General features: G+C 33.6%; 1 protein-coding gene and 1 long non-coding RNA gene across 4 annotated transcripts in view; one reads left to right on the top strand and one right to left on the bottom strand.

Annotated features, from left to right (window-relative positions):
• Positions 1-21,308, top strand: part of LOC127724673 (phosphatidylinositol-binding clathrin assembly protein LAP-like) — a 488,025-nt gene that overhangs the window by 228,038 nt on the left and 238,679 nt on the right. Inside the window, exon 9 of the mRNA XM_052231711.1 lies at positions 13,209-13,250. Within this exon, the coding sequence (XP_052087671.1) occupies positions 13,209-13,250 (42 nt within the window). The remainder of the gene's footprint in view (positions 1-13,208; positions 13,251-21,308) is intronic.
• LOC127724764 (uncharacterized) overlaps positions 1-21,308 on the bottom strand; it is a 567,962-nt gene that overhangs the window by 403,235 nt on the left and 143,419 nt on the right. The window lies entirely within an intron of this gene.

Raw genomic sequence — 21,308 nt, 5'->3', positions numbered from 1 at the left:
TCTATATAAAGAAACAACAAATACTGATATGGCAGGAGATACACACCAAACAGGGTGTGTAAATTATTATATTTAGTTTGTAAACAGATTTACTAATTATTGCTCAACAGCAAAGTATTGCACAACAGCAAGAAATCTTCAATTGAAAATAATTTCAAATCTTTTAACCAATTTCAATGAGGATTAATTTAAAGTCTTGAATTGTATGAGGTTTTTACCATGTATTACTATATTGGATATTTAGACATTTTTAAATAGGTCTACATTGAGGTCCAAAGGGTCCAAAATGAGACTTTGTTTGATTTCATCAAAAACTGAATTCTTGTGGTTTTATGATATGCTGAATCTAACTGTGCATTCAGATTTTTAATTTTGGGCCCTGTTTTCAAATTAGTTCATATTATGGTCCAAAGGGTCCAAAATAAAACTTTGTTTGAATTCATGGTATTTTTTTATATGCTGAATCTAACCAGGGAATTAGATTTTGGATATTGGACCATTTAGTAGATTAAATGTCCCATTTCAAATTTTTAAATTATCTGACCACATTTATTCTGTGTCAGAAATCTTTTATGTGTCAAATATTTAATCACTATCCAAATTCAGAGCTGTATCAAGCTTGAATATTGTGTCCATACTTGTCCCAACTGGTCAGAGTTCGACCTCTGCAGTCATATCCAGCTGCTCCAAGCGCAGCGCATTTTTTGGACTGGAAACATCGAGTCCACAAGAAAGATCTTTTAACATACCGGTAATTCTTGTTATAACATTTTACATATCTGATTTGAATATTAAGTTTGTCAAAAGCTCTATGTTTTCTAGGCCTAAATGTGGTAGAAATCCAGACAATTTATTATGTCTTTGAGGAAAGTGTCAAAACTAAACACACCAGAATAAAACATTCAACAAAATGTTAAATGGAAGATTTTTTAATAATCATAATAATAATTAAAAACCAATTGTTCAAAGAACAATTGAAGGTCTTTCCACATCAATTTTCTAAATAATTGATAGGAAGCTACTTCTGGTTTACTCAAAGTTATTAATAGCGTCAAAGTATAGATTTCTTCATACTGATTCAATAAATAAATGGTTTCTATATACTTTTGCCTGAAATAAGGGAGATAATTGCCAACTTCCGGTTTAGAAAATCTCACTTCCGGTCTCATATGATAGCTTTATTCACACTGATTCCAAAAATATATAGTTTGTATATACTTATGCCTGTAATAAGGAAGATAATATGCTACTTCCGGTTTATAAAACGTCACTTCCAGTCTCAAATGATAGGTTAACCTATGATCATTCAAAAAATATATGGTTTCTAGGTACTTTTCAATGAAATAAGTGCAAAAAATACTACTTCCGGTTCACTCAAGGTCACTTCCGGTTTACTTTTTTCTAGGTCATATGTCAACCAACAGTTTGCAAAAGACCCTATGGCTTTATCATGTACCAAGTTGGAGTAATAATCAATTAACCTTAAACTGAATCATTTCAGGGACAATAACTCCTATAAGATATCATTGGATTGTTTCAGACCTAATGTATCATATCTTAATCACAATTAAGCAAACATTTTGCACTAGTTCTTTGATTTGTAATTTTAAAAGTGACAGAGGAGATCAAATAACAAGGAAAAGTCAAAATTTAGAATATGACCTTGACCTTTGACCTTGGCCTCAATTTCATTTAAATGAACCAAGGATCTCAAATCAATATACCTTAGGTCTCTATCACTTACCATTCATGCTATACATTTATATATCCCTTATGTCAAATACAGAATGGGAAATAACTCTCATATGGAGTTTACGTATCGCTTCGGTCAAAATTGGACAAAACATCCTGAGGATATAACGAGCAATTTGGTTAAATAAATTTGTCGCTTTCTTTTACGGTTACGGAGGAGATGCGTGCACAAGGAAAACAGTGTTCGGGGAGATAACTCCTACAAAGAAAATTATTTGGTTACGCAGGGTAAATTTCAAAGGCGCATAAACTGTTCGATATCATATACCAAATATTTAAGCGACATATTGCGAAACAAATATTTATCACAAGAACAAAATTAGGCGGAAGAAAAAAAAAAAAAAAATAATCAGAAAAAAACCAATAGGTCTTTCCACAGAAAAGTGGAAAGACCTAAATAATCAGAAGAAAACCAATAGGTCTTTCCACAGAAAAGTGGAAAGACCTAATAATCTGAAGAAAACCAATAGGTCTTTCCACAGAGAGTGGAAAGACCTAATAATAATGATAATATTCTCTATTTGATACTTTGCTATATGCATGGATTCATTTATTTTAATGGGTACCAATTTGTTGAAAATTTGGGGAAAATGTTACTTTGGAATATATTTAGTCCCCTACTGACGAATGGCACATCTCATTTCCATGGAGATTATTTGGCCCTGCCCCCTCAGTCATGGTCTATTGACTTTGAAATTTTTGCCTAGTTTACATGTTTTAGTTTGTGATTAGGTCAGTTCAAGAGGAACCGCTAATGTTAAGTCAATGATATTTGGTATGCAAATTTATTGGCATTTGCAAGTCTTGTTTCCATGGAGATTATATAGCCACACCCCCTCATCATGGTTCATTGACTTTGAAACTTGTCATAGTTTACAAGTTAATGTTTGTGTTTAGGTTTGTTTAAAGGGAACGACTTATGATAAGTCAATGGTATTTGGTATCAGTGTTCTCCCCAGGCCCTTAAAGGACCGCGGGCCCACGATGTATAATTTTTTACCGTGGTGGTATCGTTCTTACCGTGATGTATAATTTTTCTCCGTGGTGCTAAAATTTTCAGTTAAAAAATCGTAAATCGGTAAAGTTTTAAACGACTTGTTAAATCTTTTCCGTGCGGTATGAAATTCCAGGTGAAATTTGACCAGTTCAAACCAGTTCAACACAGATTGTTTACACCACGTGATCGATTTACCTTATGAGGTTAACCTTGTTGATTGGATTTAATCGATGTAATTAACACTTGTAACATGATTCTTTTGTGTTTTAACTAAGAGTTCATAACTTTATGATCACAGATAACTATTTTATGGCTTCACTCTCCACCCAAGCATTGACCTGTGACAAGTCGGCAAATACTTTGTACACAAACAGTGTCTTGACCAGATAGGAACATTTTTTGTACATCATAATGGTGGCTCATTACGTATAATGGACAACTATACATTTCCCAATTCTTATATTATAGTATTATTTGTCTCTGATTAAACCATGGCCAATATTATCTTTAATTATGACATTGTTATTGCATGAAAGTCGGGTTTCAAACTGTCTGTACATATCACATGACCCAGTTAGTTCACGTAGAATATTCAAGTTTATTTACAATTAATTGCAATCTATTATATTTTATAAATAAAATGCATGACTGTACCTTCAAACTGGATATCTATATCCATAATTAATGAATAACAGAAGTAATCTTGCAAATTTTATCCTTAAGCACATGTTAAATCTATTTATATCTACTTCCTGTCATTTAGGCGGGAAAATAGGGAGACTTAGTTGTTGACATTAAATATGGTTACTTATAGATCTATAGACCAAAGATAAATTTATAGATTTAGGAATTCTTTTTAAATGGTTCATGACAAATAAAGATTTAGATTTTAGGGCAATATTAAGTCTGTATCTATGTTTGATTATCACCAAAGACAAGAAAGGTTAATATTTACATGAAATCATGGCAAAATGTTCTAAAATTTATGAAAAATTTCTTTTTATTAAAATCTAAGATAGAAACTGGTTCAAATAATCAAAAAAAGTATTTGCAATTGTTCTTGATAATTTTATATCTTCTTATGACAGGAATCCTTTCACATACAACAACTTTTTTTCTAGAAACTAGAAAGTTTTTTAAATTGAACATTTTTGTTCTCTTTTGAATGATATTTTATTTTTATTTATTTTGGATTTTATAAAAGATTTAATTACTTTAAATTCAGATGGATATTTTATTATGAATCATAATTTATTTATTTTAAAAAAATATTAAAGTATACATGAAACTGTTTTTTTTATTTACTTCTTTTTTACCAATAATTTTCTGAATCAATGTCTACATAACACAGTACCACAGTGTTAAAACAAAACAAGAGACATAAAAAATACAGTAACTAGAGCTAAGCGACGCGACGCGACACAACTGATTGCATGAAATATTTCACCAAGAAGTCCACACGCTACCCTGGTGCTATCCAAAAATCCTGGGGAGAACACTGGGTATGCAGTTGAATTAGCAGTTGCACATCTCATTTCCATGGAGACTGTTTAGCCATACATGTACCTTCAGTCATGGTTCATTGACTTTGAATATTTGCATAACCTACATGTTAAAGTATTGCTATTTTAATTTCATAATTTGCATTATCAAAATCACAAAAAGGCGAGACATATCTCTGTGTTAACAGTTTATTTACCATTTTTGCTTATATTCTTGAAAACTATAATAGGAGCTTACATTATGTATATAAGCGTTGTTTATCAAGACACATCATAGGATGCACGTGTGTAGCACATGATTGGTACTGACATGCCCTAGGCTGCTTGAGCACTCCTTATTTGGTCATGAGGCATGCATTGATACAGACCCTTCTAGGGTTTCCCCAGGATGCTAGGTAGTTTTAAGTTTGAGTTTTGCAGCTGACAGGGAAAGTCATACATTAGTTTTATCGTAAAAAGTAACTAATTACCCACCAACCTCCCCTTCAACTGCCTTCAACTACTCACTGAATATGGGAGTAGTCTCAGAAAACCAGTGGTATTTATTGAACTTCTTCAAGCTCCCTTTCAAAATTGACCACTGGTCTAATTTCTCATTTCCCCCGTCATTAAATGTAATGCATCTACATGTATTTCTCTCTCCACCATCAATCTGAACCCCTTTTATCGTAGCCACCTGCTGATGGAACTCAAGAGAAAAGTTTAACTACATGTACTAAAATGATCTAAAATGATCAGATAGATGAGGTACAAATAAGTAAAACATAGCCAAAATCATTAGACATAGTCTTTCAAAAGTGAGGTTTAGCTCAACTGGCCTAAGTGACAGTGTGAGCTATTCTTATCACTTGTCTGTCATTGGTTGACTTTTACAAAATCTTCTCTTCTAAAACTACCATGCTAGTTGAAACCAAACTTGGCCACCATCATCCTAATGGTATCTTGTTTATAAGTTTGTGTCTGACGAACCCATCTGCTGATCAACATGGACACCATTGCTAAAAATAAGAACATAGGGGTAAAATAAAAGCATTTTCACAAAACAAGACAAAACACTTAATTAGCTTCTAACGAAACAAGACAAAACACTTAATTAGCTCTAACACTATCTGTGTACAAGAGGTTATATAAACATAAATATACAATAATGCATTGGTGACATGCCATACTATATTCAAAATTAAAACAGCAACAAACAATAATATAATAATTATAGATAACAAAGCAATTAAAACAAATGCATTAGTAGCAGGGAAAACACTTTGGAGACTACAATAAATTTCTAATTCATATTTAAAGCACAGCAATTATTCTATACAGCTGAAGATGACAGAATGTCAAGATCTACCTATTGTTCATTTTAACCAAAGCTCAGTCGGGATTTAGTTCCCTTAAATGCTGATTTCTAATAATTTCTTTGTTGTTTTTTTTTTGCTACTATCTTAAAAATTATATAAGAGGGGTAAACAATACCAAGGTGTAATCAAATTCATAAGTCAAAAACAAAACTGACAATGCCATGGTGACCAAAATACAAACAACAGTATACAAAACAAAACATAGAAAAATAAGACTTAGCAACATGAACACCTATATCTCTATATAGTAAGAGATAGAGAGAAACTGTAAATAGCAAAGACAAGATCTTCAAATAAGTCAAATGGACAATTTTGTCAGTGACTCCTTATCAGAAGTATTCTCTATGAATGACTTTGTGTGCCTATTTTTAGCTAACATGGTCCAAATGGCCAATGTGAGAAATTCTCACCGCTTGGCATCCATCATCTGTTGTCCTTCCTCTGTCATCTCATGTATCACATCTAGAATTCTTCATCCTTTAACTTTTACATAAATGTTTTCCTCGGAAAACTTTTGACCAATTGGAACCAAACTTATCAACAATGATCCTTAGTAATATCTTTTTATAGAAAATTTCAGGGGCAAAAAAGCTGAGGATGTCAAAATCTTGCTACATTCAATTAGACCTTAATTTGAGATGACTCCTTATAGGCATAATTGTCCTTAAATGACTATTTTTAAGTACCACTATCTTTTGTTTTTATACAACCGCCAAAAAATTTTTGTGGTCGTATATTGGTTTGAAGTTGGCGTCGTCGTCGTTGTCGTCGTCGTCCGAAGACACATTGGTTTTCGCACTCTAACTTTAGTTTAAGTGAATGGATCTCTATGAAATTTTACCACAAGGTTCAATACCACAAAAGGAAGGTTGGGATTGATTTTGGGGGTTATGGTACCAACAGTAAAGGAATAAAGGGGCCAAAAAGGGGCCAAAAATAAGCATTTTTGTAACTTCCAGACATAACTTGTGTGTTAGTGTATGGATCTCTCTGACATTGTACCACAAGGTTCCATATCACAAAAGGAATGCTGGGATTGATTTTGGGGGTATTTGCCTCAAAATTTTAGGAATTAGGGGCCAAAAAAGGGGCAAAAAACAAGCATTTTTCTAGTTTCATGACAATCACTTGTGTGTAAGTGTATGGATCTTTCTGAAATTGTACTACAAGGTTCCATACCACAAAGGGAAAGCTGGAATTGAGTTTGGGGGTAATTGCCTAAACGTTTAGTAATTGGGGGCCAAAAAGGGGCCAAAAAACACATTTTTCTAGTTTCCAGACAATAACTTGTGTTCAAGTGTATGGATCTCTCTGAAATTGTACTGCAAGGTACCATACCACAAAGGGAAGGCTGGGATTGATGATGGGGGTAATTGCCTCAATATTTTAGGAATTAGGGGCCAAAAAGGGGCAAAAACAAGCATTTTTCTAGTTTCAGTACAATAACTTGTGTGTAAGTGTATGGATCTTTCTGAAGTTGTACTACAAGGTTCCATATCACAAAGGGAAAGCTGGGTTTGAGTTTGGGGGTAATTGCCCTAAACGTTTAGGAATTTGGGGCCAAAAAACACATTTTTCTAGTTTCCAGACAATAACTTGTGTTCAAGTGTATGGATCTCTCTGAAATTGTACTGCAAGGTACCATACCACAAAGGGAAGGCTGGGATTGAGTTTGGGGGTGATGAATCATAAGGGGGTTCAAAAAATTTGGGGGGGGGGGTTTTCCTTTTTTTTCTTTTTTTCCTTTTTTTTTTCTTTTAAAATTTTCCATTTTAAGTTGGTTATTTCTGATTATATGACCGCAAAAATTGAAAATTTTTTGGTCGTATATTGGTATGACGTTGGCGTCGTCGTCGTCGTCGTCGTCGTTGTCGTCGTCGTCGTCGTCGTCGTCGTCGTCGTCGTCGTCGTCTGGCGTCGTCCGAAGACACATTGGTTTTCGCACTCTAACTTTAGTTTAAGTGAATGGATCTCCATGAAATTTTACCATAAGGTTCAATACCACGAAAGGAAGGTTGGGATTGATTTTGGGGGTTATGGTACCAACAGTTAAGGAATTAGGGGCCAAAAAGGGGCCAAAAATAAGCATTTTTGTAACTTCCAGACAATAACTTGTGTGTAAGTGTATGGATCTCTCTGACATTGTACCACAAGGTTCCATATCACAAAGGGAGGCTGTAATTGATTTTGGGGGTAATTGCCTCAAAATTTAACGAATTAGGGGCCAAAAAAGGGGCAAAAAACAAGCATTTTTCTAGTTTCATGACAATAACTTGTGTGTAAGTGTTTGGATATTTCTGAAATTGTACTACAAGGTTCCATATCACAAAGGGAAAGCTGGAATTGAGTTTGTGGGTAATTGCCCGAAACGTTTAGGAATAGGGGGCCAAAAAGGGGCCAAAAATAAGCATTTTTCTAGTTTCCAGACAATAACTTGTGTTCAAGTGTATGGATCTCTCTGAAATTGTACTGCAAGGTACCATACCACAAAGGGAAGGCTGGGATTGAATTTGGGGGTGATGAATCATAAGGGGGTTCAAAAAATTTGGGGGGGGGGGGGGGGTTTCTTTTTTTTTCTTTTTTCCTTTTTTTTTTCTTTTAAAATTTTCCATTTTAAGTTGGTTATTTCTGATTAATATATAAAAGCAAATAATAATGATATGGTAGGAGATACACACCAAACAGGATGTGTAAATTATTATATAATAAGTATTGTGCAATAGCAAGAAATTTTCAATTGCACAGTATTGCACAATAGCAAGAAATCTTCAATTGCACAGTATTGCGCAATAGCAAGAAATCTTCAATTGCACAGTATTGCGCAATAGCAAAAAATATCCAATAGCACAATATAGCGCAATAGCAAGAAATTGTCAATTGTACAGTATTGCACAATAGCAAGAAATATTCAATTGCACAGTATTGTGCAAAAGAAGATACTTCGTATAAATTGCTTATTTCTTGATCAATTTCAATGGGGTTTTATTCTTGAATTCTTGGGGTTCTTTAATATGCTGAATCTAACCGTGTATTAAGTTTTTGGATTTTGGGCCCCGTTTTTAAATTGGTCCACACTGAGGTCCAAAGGGTCCAAAATTTAACTTTGTTTGATTTCATCAAAAATTGAATTATTGGGGTTCTTTGATATGCCGAATCTAACCGTGTATTTAGATTCTTAATTTTTGGTTCCGTTTTCAAATTGGTCTACATTAAGGTCAAAAGGGTCCAAAATTAAACTTTGTTTGATTTTAACAAAAATTGAATTTTTAGGGTTCTTTGATATGCTGAATCTAAACATGTATTTAGATTTTTGATTATGGGCCCAGTTTTCAAGTTGGTCCAAATCGGGGTCCAAAATTAAACTTTTTTTGATTTCAACAAAAATTGAATATATGGGGTTCTTTGATATGCTGAATCTAACCATGTATTTAGATTTTTGATTTTTGGACCCCGTTATCAACTTTGTCCACATTGAGGTCAAAAGGGTCCAAAATTAAACTTTGTTTGATTTCATCAAAAATTGAATTCTTGGGGTTCTTTGATATGCTGAATCTAACCATGTATTTAGATTTTTTATTTGTGGACCCGCTATCAAATTGGTTCATATTGAGGTCAAAAGGGTCCAAAATTAAACTTTGTTTGATTTCATCAAAAATTTAATTATTGGGGTTCTTTGATATGCCAAATCTAACCGTGTATTTAGATTTTTAATTTTGGGTCCTGTTTTTAAATTGGTCTACATTAAGGTCCAAAGGGTCCAAAATTAAACTTAGTTTGATTTTAACAAAAATTGAATTCTTGGGGTTCTTTGATATGCTGAATCTAAACATGTGTTTAGATTTTTGATTATGGGCCCAGTTTTCAAGTTGGTCCAAGTTGGGGTCCAAAATTAAACTTTGTTTGATTTCAACAAAAATTGAATATATGGGGTTCTTTGATATGCTGAATCTAAACATGTATTTAGATTTTAGATTTTTGGCCCAGTTTTCAAGTTGGTCCAAATTGGGGTCCAAAATTAAACTTTGTTTGATTTCAACAAAAATTGAATATATGGGGTTCTTTGATATGCTGAATCTTACCATGTATTTAGATTTTTTATTTGTGGGCCCGCTATCAAATTGGTTCATATTGAGATCAAAAGGGTCCAAAATTAAACTTTGTTTGATTTCATCAAAAATTTAATTATTGGGGTTCTTTGATATGCCAAATCTAACCGTGTTTTTAGATTTTTAATTTTGGGTCCCGTTTTTTAAATTGGTCTACATTAAGGTCCAAAGGGTCCAAAATTAAACTTAGTTTGATTTTAACAAAAATTGAATTTTTTGGGTTCTTTGATATGCTGAATCTAAACATGTGTTTAGATTTTTGATTATGGGACCAGTTTTCAAGTTGGTCCAAGTTGGGGTCCAAAATTAAACTTTGTTTGATTTCAACAAAAATTGAATATATGGGGTTCTTTGATATGCTGAATCTAAACATGTATTTAGATTTTAGATTTTTGGCCCAGTTTTCAAGTTGGTCCAAATTGGGGTCCAAAATTAAACTTTGTTTGATTTCAACAAAAATTGAATATATGGGATTCTTTGATATGCTGAATCTTACCATGTATTTAGATTTTTTATTTTGTGGACCCGCTATCAAATTGGTTCATATTTAGGTCAAAAGGGTCCAAAATTAAACTTTGTTTGATTTCATCAAAAATTGAATTATTGGGGTTCTTTGATATGCCAAATCTAACCGTGTTTTTAGATTTTTAATTTTGGGTCCCGTTTTTTAAATTGGTCTACATTAAGGTCCAAAGGGTCCAAAATTAAACTTAGTTTGATTTTAACAAAAATTGAATTCTTGGGGTACTTTGATATGCTGAATCTAAACATGTGTTTAGATTTTTGATTATGGGACCAGTTTTCAAGTTTGTCCAAGTTGGGGTCCAAAATTAAAGTTTGTTTGATTTCAACAAAAATTGAATATATGGGGTTCTTTGATATGCTGAATCTAACCATGTATTTTGATTTTGGACATTGGACCATAATAGGTAAATTAAAAAAATTGAAGTTCTTAGACCACATTCTTTCTGTGTCAGAAACCTATGCTGTGTCAAATATTTAATCACAATCCAAATTCAGAGCTGTATCAAGCTTAAATGTTGTGTCCATACTTGCCCCAACTGTTCAGGGTTCGACCTCTGCGGTCGTATCAAGCTGCGCCCAGCGAAGCATTTTATTTATATTTAAAAGCAAATAATAATGATATGGTAGGAGATACACACCAAACAGGATGTGTAAATTATTACATAATAAGTATTGTGCAATAGCAAGAAATTTTCAATTGCACAGTATTGCACAATAGCAAGAAATCTTCAATTGCACAGTATTGCGCAATAGCAAGAAATCTTCAATTGCACAGTATTGCGCAATAGCAAGAAATATTCAATAGCACAATATTGCGCAATAGCAAGAAATTGTCAATTGTACAGTATTGCGCAATAGCAAGAAATATTTGATTGCACAGTATTGTGCAAAAGAAGATACTTCGTATTAATTGCTTATTTCTTGACCAATTTCAATGGGGTTTTATTCTTGAATTCTTGGGGTTCTTTAAAATGCTGAATCTAACCGTGTATTTAGTTTTAGGATTTTGGGCCCCGTTTTTAAATTGGTCCACATTGAGGTCCAAAGGGTCCAAAATTAAACTTTGTTTGATTTCATCAAAAATTGAATTATTGGGGTTCTTTGATATGCCGAATCTAACCGTGTATTTAGATTCTTAATTTTTGGTTCCGTTTTCAAATTGGTCTACATTAAGGTCCAAAGGGTCCAAAATTAAACTTAGTTTGATTTTAGCAAAAATTTAATTCTTAGGGTTCTTTGATATGCTGAATCTAAACATGTATTTAGATTTTTGATTATGGGCCCAGTTTTCAAGTTGGTCCAAATCGGGGTCCAAAATTAAACTTTGTTTGATTTCAACAAAAATTGAATATATAGGGGTTCTTTGATATGCTTAATCTAACCATGTATTTAGATTTTTGATTTTTGGGCCCCATTATCAACTTTGTCCACATTGAGGTCAAAAGGGTCCAAAATTAAACTTTGTTTGATTTCATCAAAAATTGAATTCTTGGGGTTCTTTGATATGCTGAATCTAACCATGTACTTAGATTTTGGATATTGGACCATAATAGGTGAATGTCCAATTTAAAATTTTTAAGTTCTTAGACCACATTCATTCTGTGTCAGAAACCTATGCTGTGTCAAATATTTAATCACAATCCAAATGCAAAGCTGTATCAAGCTTGAATGTTGTGTCCATACTTGCCCCAACTGTTCTGGGTTCGACCTCTGCGGTCGTATCAAGCTGCGCCCTGCGGAGCATTTTATTGGCGATTATATTTTAAAATATGGCTCAGTGACTGCTTAAAAAAAAACCTAATTTTTTTTCATGTATTATATTTCTCACTTGTTATAAGTAATAGGATAAATATATTTGGAATACAGGATCTTTTTAATGTCTACATGTCTGTCACACAGGGTTCACCTGACCTCAAACTCATTTCATGGTCATGATGGTGATGAAGGAAGAATTTTTGTGAATAAGTCAGTATGATACTATGAGCAATATTTCAACTATATTTAGTGTATGGAATGATTGTAAGGTGTTTATGTCTGTCTGGCAGGTTTCCTTTGACCTTGACCTCATTTCCATGGTTTATAGGTCAATGTGAAGTTTTCATGGTAAGGTCAGTTTCTCAGATACTATACACAGTAGGTCAATATTTGGTGTATGGAATAAATATAATGTGTCTGTCTGTCAGGTTTCACCTGACCTTGACCTTGTATTCATGGTTCATTGGTTAAGGTTAAGTTTTGTGATTTAATTCTGTTCTCAGATACTACAAGCAATAGGTTAACTATATGTGGTGTATGAAATGATTGCAAGGTGTACATATCTGTCTGATAGAGTTCATTTAACCTTTACCTCATTTACATGAATAATTGATAATGACAATGTATGTAATACTTGTTGTATAACCTTTTTATAAGACATTCAACATAATTTCAATCTTGATCAGTTAAGCAGGTGAGGAGGCATTTCAAACATGTGCACTCTTGTTGCAATTTGTTGTTTTTGGCAATTACCTGGAAAACTATAATAAAATTATATGTCATTTGGTCTCATTGGCAATCATACCATATCATCTTCTTATTATAAGCCAAGGAAAACAACTCAAAATTCCTAACATGCTTTGAATCATGGTTATTTTAAAAACCACCATTAATCACTGAAGGGTGAATCAATGATTTTAAGTGGCTTATTATAGATTTTCTTGATTGTCTTTCTTGGAAAAAAATACAGAGGAACCAACAAATTTTTCATGTAGAGTTACACACAATCATGTATATGGCTATTTTCACAAACACAATCGTGCAGGAAATTGGTTGTAACACCCTTACTCCTGTATTCTGTGATGTCAGTGTGTTTTGTTTAACTCATTTCAAGAATCTTATAGTACTTTATGTCCTTATTAATGGTTAATATCATTAATTTTAGAGATTATGGATTTCAATTTTCAGCAATATTTATGCTTTCTCTTTACAGAATGTTGGGATAGATAAAGGAGATATTCCAGACTTAGCAAAGGTCAGTAGCTGTAGTTTTGGGATAACTGGTAAAATAGCTCTCAAAAATTATAATATAAACAAGCAAACAAAAGCAATGTAGTGAGTAAATAAAGTTTGTTGGTTGGTAATTTCTTTTTCTGCAACAACAAAAAAATCATTCTTTGAAGCTCATTTTGTCCTACCAATGTAAGCTTTCTCATTTCTTGGTGTAAAGATTTTCTAAACATTATCTCCTCTAAAATTAGGATGTAGATTTGAATCTAAACTATATTGTTATCATCCTTATGCACAGTTTAAAATTTGATTTGGGTGTCATTATTGTAAATAGAAAAAACAAGGGGTATGTAAAACAGACAAAGGTTATTGTGATTGTGCAAATCATTTTTAGCTGAAATTTTGCAAGGTATATAAAAAGTAACTTTATTGATCGTCCCTCTGTCTGTATGACTCTGCTTAGCTCTTAATAAAATTGCATATCACGGCTTTGTGACATCAAATACGTTGACCCAGCCTTAATAACATTGACAAGGACATATCACTGATGTTGTAACGAGAGAACCGAGGTTGATAAGTTTGACCCGAACTTATCAAGTTGTCTTCCGATTTGCTGGTGAAACAAAGAAATACATTCAGACTACCCAAATACAACCTGATAAATTGTTTTTCTGGTTGTCTGCATAATTATATTGTAAAATAACATCTGCTCGACACAATATGAAGCCTTTTTGAACTCGTTCGCTGCGCTCACTTGACAAAAAGCTTCATATAGTGAATGTAACAATGTGGCAGCCAAGTGATGCATTTACTAAAATGAGTGCAAATGATAGACATAATAAGATAAAATCGTTATTTGATTAAATATTTAATTACAGACATCATGGATAATCTACAGAAATCGATATTTCACAAGGAACAACCATGGAACTAAGGAAAACGGGCGTGATGTTCCCTGTTGTAATGGGTAGCAATGTCCGGGTATATGGGTTAGCAACTTCCAGGGGCTATGGGTTTTGTAATGACGTGCGTTAACCAATCAAAATCATAGAAATATACTAAGCAGGGGATAAATTTTGATAAATCAACTGGTCTAATGTCATGCACATACTGCCAGAAGTTCCCCATCCATTCAGAAAATGAAAGTAAGGGGAACACAAAATCTTAAAATAGACCCAATAAAAATATACAAGTGACACTTCAGCATTTATCTTATCCATGAAAGTGACCCAAATTTTAAGTCTAAAGATTAATTGTCAGACACTAAACTTGGACAATGTATTCTCAAGCAGCAATATATGCCTGATCAGTTAAATAGATATAAGGTTCTTTTCAACACTGCATACAGTATTGCAAAAATGGGAAACCCTTCAGTGACTATGAATTTATTCTTGAAATCCAGTGCAAAAATGGTGTTGATGTGTAAGCAGTATTTCAATATTGAAGGTTGTAAACTGTTTATTCGCTGAATAACCCATTATATGAGAAACGAAACATCACATGCAGTTCAAATATGATGAAACAAACTAACCTTACTCCAAAAGCACATTAATTTTGTATCTTATTGAATTATGAAATATTTCATGTAAAAGTAGGACAAGGGATTTAGGTTGTGGACCTTTCAGTTTGGAGTGTCAAAGGTCCTGGACCTTCCAGTACAAAATGTTAACTTGAACCCCTGTTCTTACCCCTACCCCCCTTCAATTTATAATGTGCTTTTATTGTCGAGCCTGCGACTTTTGTCGCAGAAAGCTCGACATAGGGATAGTGATCCGGTGGAGGCGGCGGTACGGCGGCGGCGGCGTTAGCTAACTTCTTAAAAGCTTTATATTTTAGAAGGTGAAAGACCTGGATGCTTCATACTTTGTATATGGATGCCTCATGTTACGAACTTTCCGTCAGTCACATGTCCAATGTCCTTGACCTCATTTTCATGGTTCAGTGACTACTTGAAAAAAAAAGTTCAGATTTTTTGTAATGTTAAATTCTCTCTTATTATAAGTAATAGGATAACTATATTTAGTATGTGTGTACCTTGAAAGGTCCTCATGCCTGTCAGACAGTTTTCACTTGACCTCGACCTCATTTCATAGATCAGTGAACAAGGTTAAGTTTTGGTGGTCAAGTCCATATCTCAGATACTATAAGCAATAGGTCTAGTATATTCGGTGTATGGAAGGACTGTAAGGTGTACATGTCCAACTGGCAGGTGTCATCTGACCTTGACCTCATTTTCATGGTTCAGTGGTTATAGTTAAGTTTTTGTGTTTTGGTCTGTTTTTCTTATACTGTATGCAATAGGTCTACTATATTTGGTGTATGGAATGATTGTAAGGTGTACATGTCTAGCTGGCAGGTGTCATCTGACCTTGACCTCATTTTCATGGTTCAGTGGTTATAGTTAAGTTTTTGTGTTTTGGTCCGTTTTTCTTATACTTTATGCAATAGGTCTACTATATATTTGGTGTATGGAATGATTGTAAGGTGTACATGTCCAACTGACAGGTGTCATCTGACTTTGACCTCATTTTCGTGGTTCAGTGGTCAAAGTTAAGTTTTTGAGTTTTGGTCTTTTTTCTTATACTATATGCAATAAGTCAACTATATTTGGTGTATGGAAATATTCTATGATGTACATGTCAGTCTTGCAGGTTTTATTTGACCTTGACCTCATTTTCACGGTTCATTGCTCAGTGTTAAGTTTATGTGTTTCAGTCTGTTTTTCTTAAACTATAAGCAATAGGTCAGCTATATTTGTTGTATGGAAGGATTGTAAGCTGTTCATGTCTGCCTGGCATGGTTCATCTGACTTTGACCTCATTTTCACGATTCATTGGTCAATTAATAGTTTTCTTGGTTAAGTCTGTTTCTTAGAAACTATAAGCAATAGGTCAACTATATTTAGTGTATTGAATGAATGTAAGGTGTACATGTATTTCTCGTTTGGTTTATATAACCTTGACTTTATTTTCTTGGATCATGTTAAGTTTATGTAATAGTTGTAGTAAAGCTTTCATTTAGGACTATCAACATAATATCAATGGTTAGTAAAGAAGGCGAGACATTTCAGCGTGTCCACTCTTGTCTTGTAAACGGTTGAGATCCCTACTCCTAAACCATATATATTCTTGTATGGGACAATAAAACAAATCAAATGAAATATTGGGATAGTCCTCGGATTCACAGCCACCCTCCTTTTTTTTGAAAACTTGTAAATGTGCAAGCTCCCCACCCTGAAACCATATATATTCTTGTATGTTACAAATCAAATGAAATAAAAGGTGAGTCCCCTGGGGTCACCCCAAGCATGTCTGTTTTAGAACTTGTAAACGGTCAAGATCCCCACCCCTAAACCATATATATTTTTGTATGGGACAATAAAACAAATCAAATGAAATATAGAGGAAGTCCATTGTGGTAACCCCCCACCCCCTTCTGTTAGAGAAATTGTAAACGGTTGAGATCCCCACCCCTAAACCATATTTATTCTTGTATTTGACAATAAAACAAATCAAATAAAATTTAGGGGAAGTCCATGAGGGTAAACACCACCCCCTTATTTTTGAAAACTTGTAAACAGTCAAGATCCCCACCCTGAAACCATATATCTTCTTGTATATTACAATAAAACAAATCAAATGAAATAAAAGTCGAGTCCCCTGGGGTCACCCCACCTTTTTCCTGTTTAAGAACTTGTAAACTGTTAAGATCCCTCACCCCTAAACCATATATATTCTTGTATGGGACAATAAAACAAATCAAATGTAATATAGAAGAAGTCCATTGTGGTAACCCCCACTCCCTTCTTTTTGATAGCTTGTAAACGGTCAAGATTCCCACCCAGAAACCATATATATTCTTGTATGGGACAATATTTCAAATCAAATGAAATATAGATGAAGTCCAGGGGGGGTAAATCCCAACCCCTTCTTTTTGAAAACTTGTAAACAGTTGAGATCCCCACCCCTAAACCATATATATTCTTGTATGGGACAATAAAACAAATCAAATGAAATTTAACGGAAGTCCCAGTGGTAAACCCCACCCCCTTCTTTTTGAAAACTTGTAAACGGTTGAGATCCCCACCCCTAAACCATATATATTCTTGTATGGGACAATAAAACAAATCAATTGAGATTTAGGGGAAGTCCCCTGGGGTAACCCCCACCCCTTTTTTTTTTTGAAAACTTGTATACAGTCAAGATCCCCACCCTGAAATCATATATATTCTTGTATGTTACAATAAAACAAATTAAATGAAATAAAAGTCAAGTCCCCTGGGGTCATCCCCACCTTCTTTCTGCTTAAGAACTTGTAAACGGTCGAGATCCCCACCCCTTAACCATATATATTCTTGTATGGGACAATAAAACTAATCAAATGAAATATAGGGGAAGTCCATTGGGGTAACCCCTACCCCCCTTTTTTTTTATAACTTGTAAACGGTCAAGATTCCCACCCTGAAGCCATATATATTCTTGTATGGGACAATATATCAAATCAAATGAAATATAGGGGAAGTCCACGGGGGTAAACACTACCCCTTCTTTTTGAAAACTTGTAAACAGTTAAGATCCCCACCCCTAAACCATATATATTCTTGTATGGGACAATAAAATAAAGCAAATTAAATTTAGGGGAAGTCCCCTGGGGTAACCCCTACTCTCCTTTTTTTGAAAACTTGTAAACGGTCAAGATCCTTACCGCGAAACCATATATATTCTTGTATGTTACAATAAAACAAATGAAATGAAATAAAAGGTGAGTTCCTTGGAGTCGTTCTCACCTTCTTCCTGTTTAAGAACTTGTAAATGGTCGAGATCCCTGCCCCTAAACCATATATATCCTTGTATGGGACAAAAAAACAAATCATATGAAATAAAGGGCAGGTCCCCTGGGAAAATTAATCAGATAGTGTGTGTTATATTTGAACATAAACTAAATATATATAGGGTTCTTTCAAGTGCTGAATCTGAACTTGTTTTTAATTAGAAAATAATCTATTTTTATTATGAGATCAAGTTTTTGACATTGATAGATAAGTTGCAGATCTGTATTATTTTTATACGACCGCAAAAAATTTTTGCGGTCGTATATTGGTATGACGTTGGCGTCGTCGTCGTCGTCCGGCGTCGTCGTCATCGTCCGAAGACACATTGGTTTTCGCACTCTAACTTTAGTTTAAGTGAATGGATCTCTTTGAAATTTTACCATAAGGTTCAATACCACAAAAGGAAGGTGGGGATTGATTTTGGGGGTAATGGTACCAACAGTTAAGGAATTAGGGGACAAAAATAAGCATTTTCTAGTTTCCAGACAATAACTGTGGAACAGTGTATGGATCTCTCTGAAATTATACTACAAGTTTCCATACCACAAAGGGATGGTTAGGATTTGCTTTGGGGGGTTATGGCTCAAACCGTTTAGGAATTAGGGGCAAAAAAGGGGGAAAACAAGGTTGTCCTGGTTAATGGACAAATACTTTAGTACAAAACATAATTTAAAGCAGTGTAAGGGAGATAAATCAAATACATCATTGAAATTATCTCCCTTACACTGCTTTTAAATTATGTATAAAGTAATGGTTAATGAACAATTAAGATAATTTAAAACAGTGTAAGGGAGGCAATCCAAATACAACGTTTTGGTTACTTCCCTTTCACTGCTTTTAAATTATGTTTAAAGAAATGCATATTTATAAAGGAAGACCAGTAAAATTATCTGCAAATGTTGCATCTTTTTTTTTTACAAAAAAATCCATATGAAAGATTTGAAACTATATTTTAAATTCTATTATAAAATAGATTAATTTAGCACTATGGTAAATTTAAATGGATAATTATGGTTGCAAACTCCATTGGAAATTTGAATTGAGATTATGACCATATCTTGAGGAAAAGAATTTTTTTTTGGGAAAAAAAGGGGGGGGGGGGGGGTAAAAAGAAATTGTGGGGGGTCAATTTTTTCTCATTTCAAATTTTTAATTTTGGGTCCAGTTTTTAAATTGGTCTACATTAAGGTCCAAAGGGTCCAAAATTTGAACTTTGTTTGATTTTAACAAAAATTGAATATATGGGGTTCTTTGATATGCTGAATCTAAATATGTATTTAGATTTTTGATTTTTGGCCCAGTTTTCAAGTTGGTCCAAATTGGGGTCCAAAATTAAACTTTGTTTGATTTCAACAAAAATTGAATATATGGGGTTCTTTGATATGCTGAATCTAACCATGTATTTAGATTTTTATTTGTGGACCCCACTATCAAATTGGTTCATATTGAGGTCAAAAGGGTCCAAAATTAAACTTTGTTTGATTTCATCAAAAATTGAATTATTGGGGTTCTTTGATATGCCAAATCTAACCATGTATTTAGATTTTTAATTTTGGGTCCTGTTTTTTAAATTGGTCTACATTAAGGTCCAAAGGGTCCAAAATTAAACTTAGTTTGATTTTAACAAAAATTGAATTCTTGGGGTTCTTTGATATGCTGAATCTAAACATGTGTTTAGATTTTTGATTATGGGCCCAGTTTCAAGTTGGTCCAAGTTGGGGTCCAAAATTAAACTTTGTTTGATTTCAACAAAAATTGAATATATGGGGTTCTTTGATATGCTGAATCTAAACATGTATTTAGATTTTAGATTTTTGGCCCAGTTTTCAAGTTGGTCCAAATTGGGGTCCAAAATTAAACTTTGTTTGATTTCAACAAAAATTGAAAATATGGGGTTCTTTGATATGCTGAATCTAACCATGTATTTATATTTTTTATTTGTGGGACTGCTATCAAATTGGTTCATATTGAGGTCAAAAGGGTCCAAAATTAAACTTTGTTTGATTTCATCAAAAATTAATTATTGGGGTTCTTTGATATGCCAAATCTAACCGTGTTTTTAGATTTTTAATTTTGGGTCCCGTTTTTTAAATTGGTCTACATTAAGGTCCAAAGGGTCCAAAATTAAACTTAGTTTGATTTTAATAAAAATTGAATTCTTGGAGTTCTTTGAAATGCTGAATCTAAACATGTGTTTAGATTTTTTATTATGGGCCCAGTTTTCAAGTTTGTCCAAGTTGGGGTCCAAAATTAAACTTTGTTTGATTTCAATAAAAATTGAATATAAGGGGTTCTTTGATATGCTGAATCTAACCATGTATTTTGATTTTGGACATTGGACCATACTAGGTAAATTAAAAAAATTCAAGTTCTTAGACCACATTCTTTCTGTGTCAGAAACCTATGCTGTGTCAAATATTTAATCACAATCCAAATTCAGAGCTGTGTCAAGCTTGAATGTTGTGTCCATACTTGCCCCAACTGTTCAGGGTTCAACCTCTACGGTCGTATCAAGCTGCACCCAGCGAAGCATTTTATTTTACACATGAAAGAAACAATATTAGCAACTATTACTTAAATCTGATTATAATATGGAAATAGATATAACATCATATCTGATTTTAGAGAAATATTTTGCTGGTTTTTTATTCGACCGCAAAAATTAAAAATTTTTTGGTCGTATATTGGTATGACGTTGGCGTCGTCGCAGTTGTTGTCGTCGTCGTCATCCTTTGGCGTCGTTGTCCGAAGTCACATTGGTTTTCGCACTCTAACTTTAGTTTAAGTGAATGGATCTCCATGAAATTTTACCATAAGTTTCAATACCACAAAAGGAAGGTTGGGATTGATTTTGGGGGTTATGGTACCAACAGTTAAGGAATTAGGGACTGAAAAGGGGCCAAAAATAAGCATTTTTGTAACTTCCAGACATAACTTGTGTGTTAGTGTATGGATCTCTCTGACATTGTACCACAAGGTTCCATATCACAAAGGGAATGCTGGGATTGATTTTGGGGGTAATTGCCTCAAAATTTTAGGAATTAGGGGCCAAAAAAGGGGCAAAAAACAAGCATTTTTCTAGTTTCATGATAATAACTTGTGTGTTAGTGTATGGATCTTTCTTAAATTGAATTACAAGGTTCCATATCACAAAGGGAAAGCTGGAATTGAGTTTGGGGGTAATTGCCCAAAACTTTAAGGAGTAAGGGGCCAAAAAGGGGCCAAAAATAGCATTTTTTTAGTTTCCAGACA

Source organism: Mytilus californianus, unplaced genomic scaffold (genome assembly GCF_021869535.1).
Source record: "Mytilus californianus isolate M0D057914Y unplaced genomic scaffold, xbMytCali1.0.p SCAF_14, whole genome shotgun sequence".
NCBI classification, from domain to species: domain Eukaryota; kingdom Metazoa; phylum Mollusca; class Bivalvia; order Mytilida; family Mytilidae; genus Mytilus; species Mytilus californianus.
The sequence above is the reverse complement of the archived record's forward strand: the minus strand, read 5'-3'. Positions and strand labels throughout refer to the sequence as shown.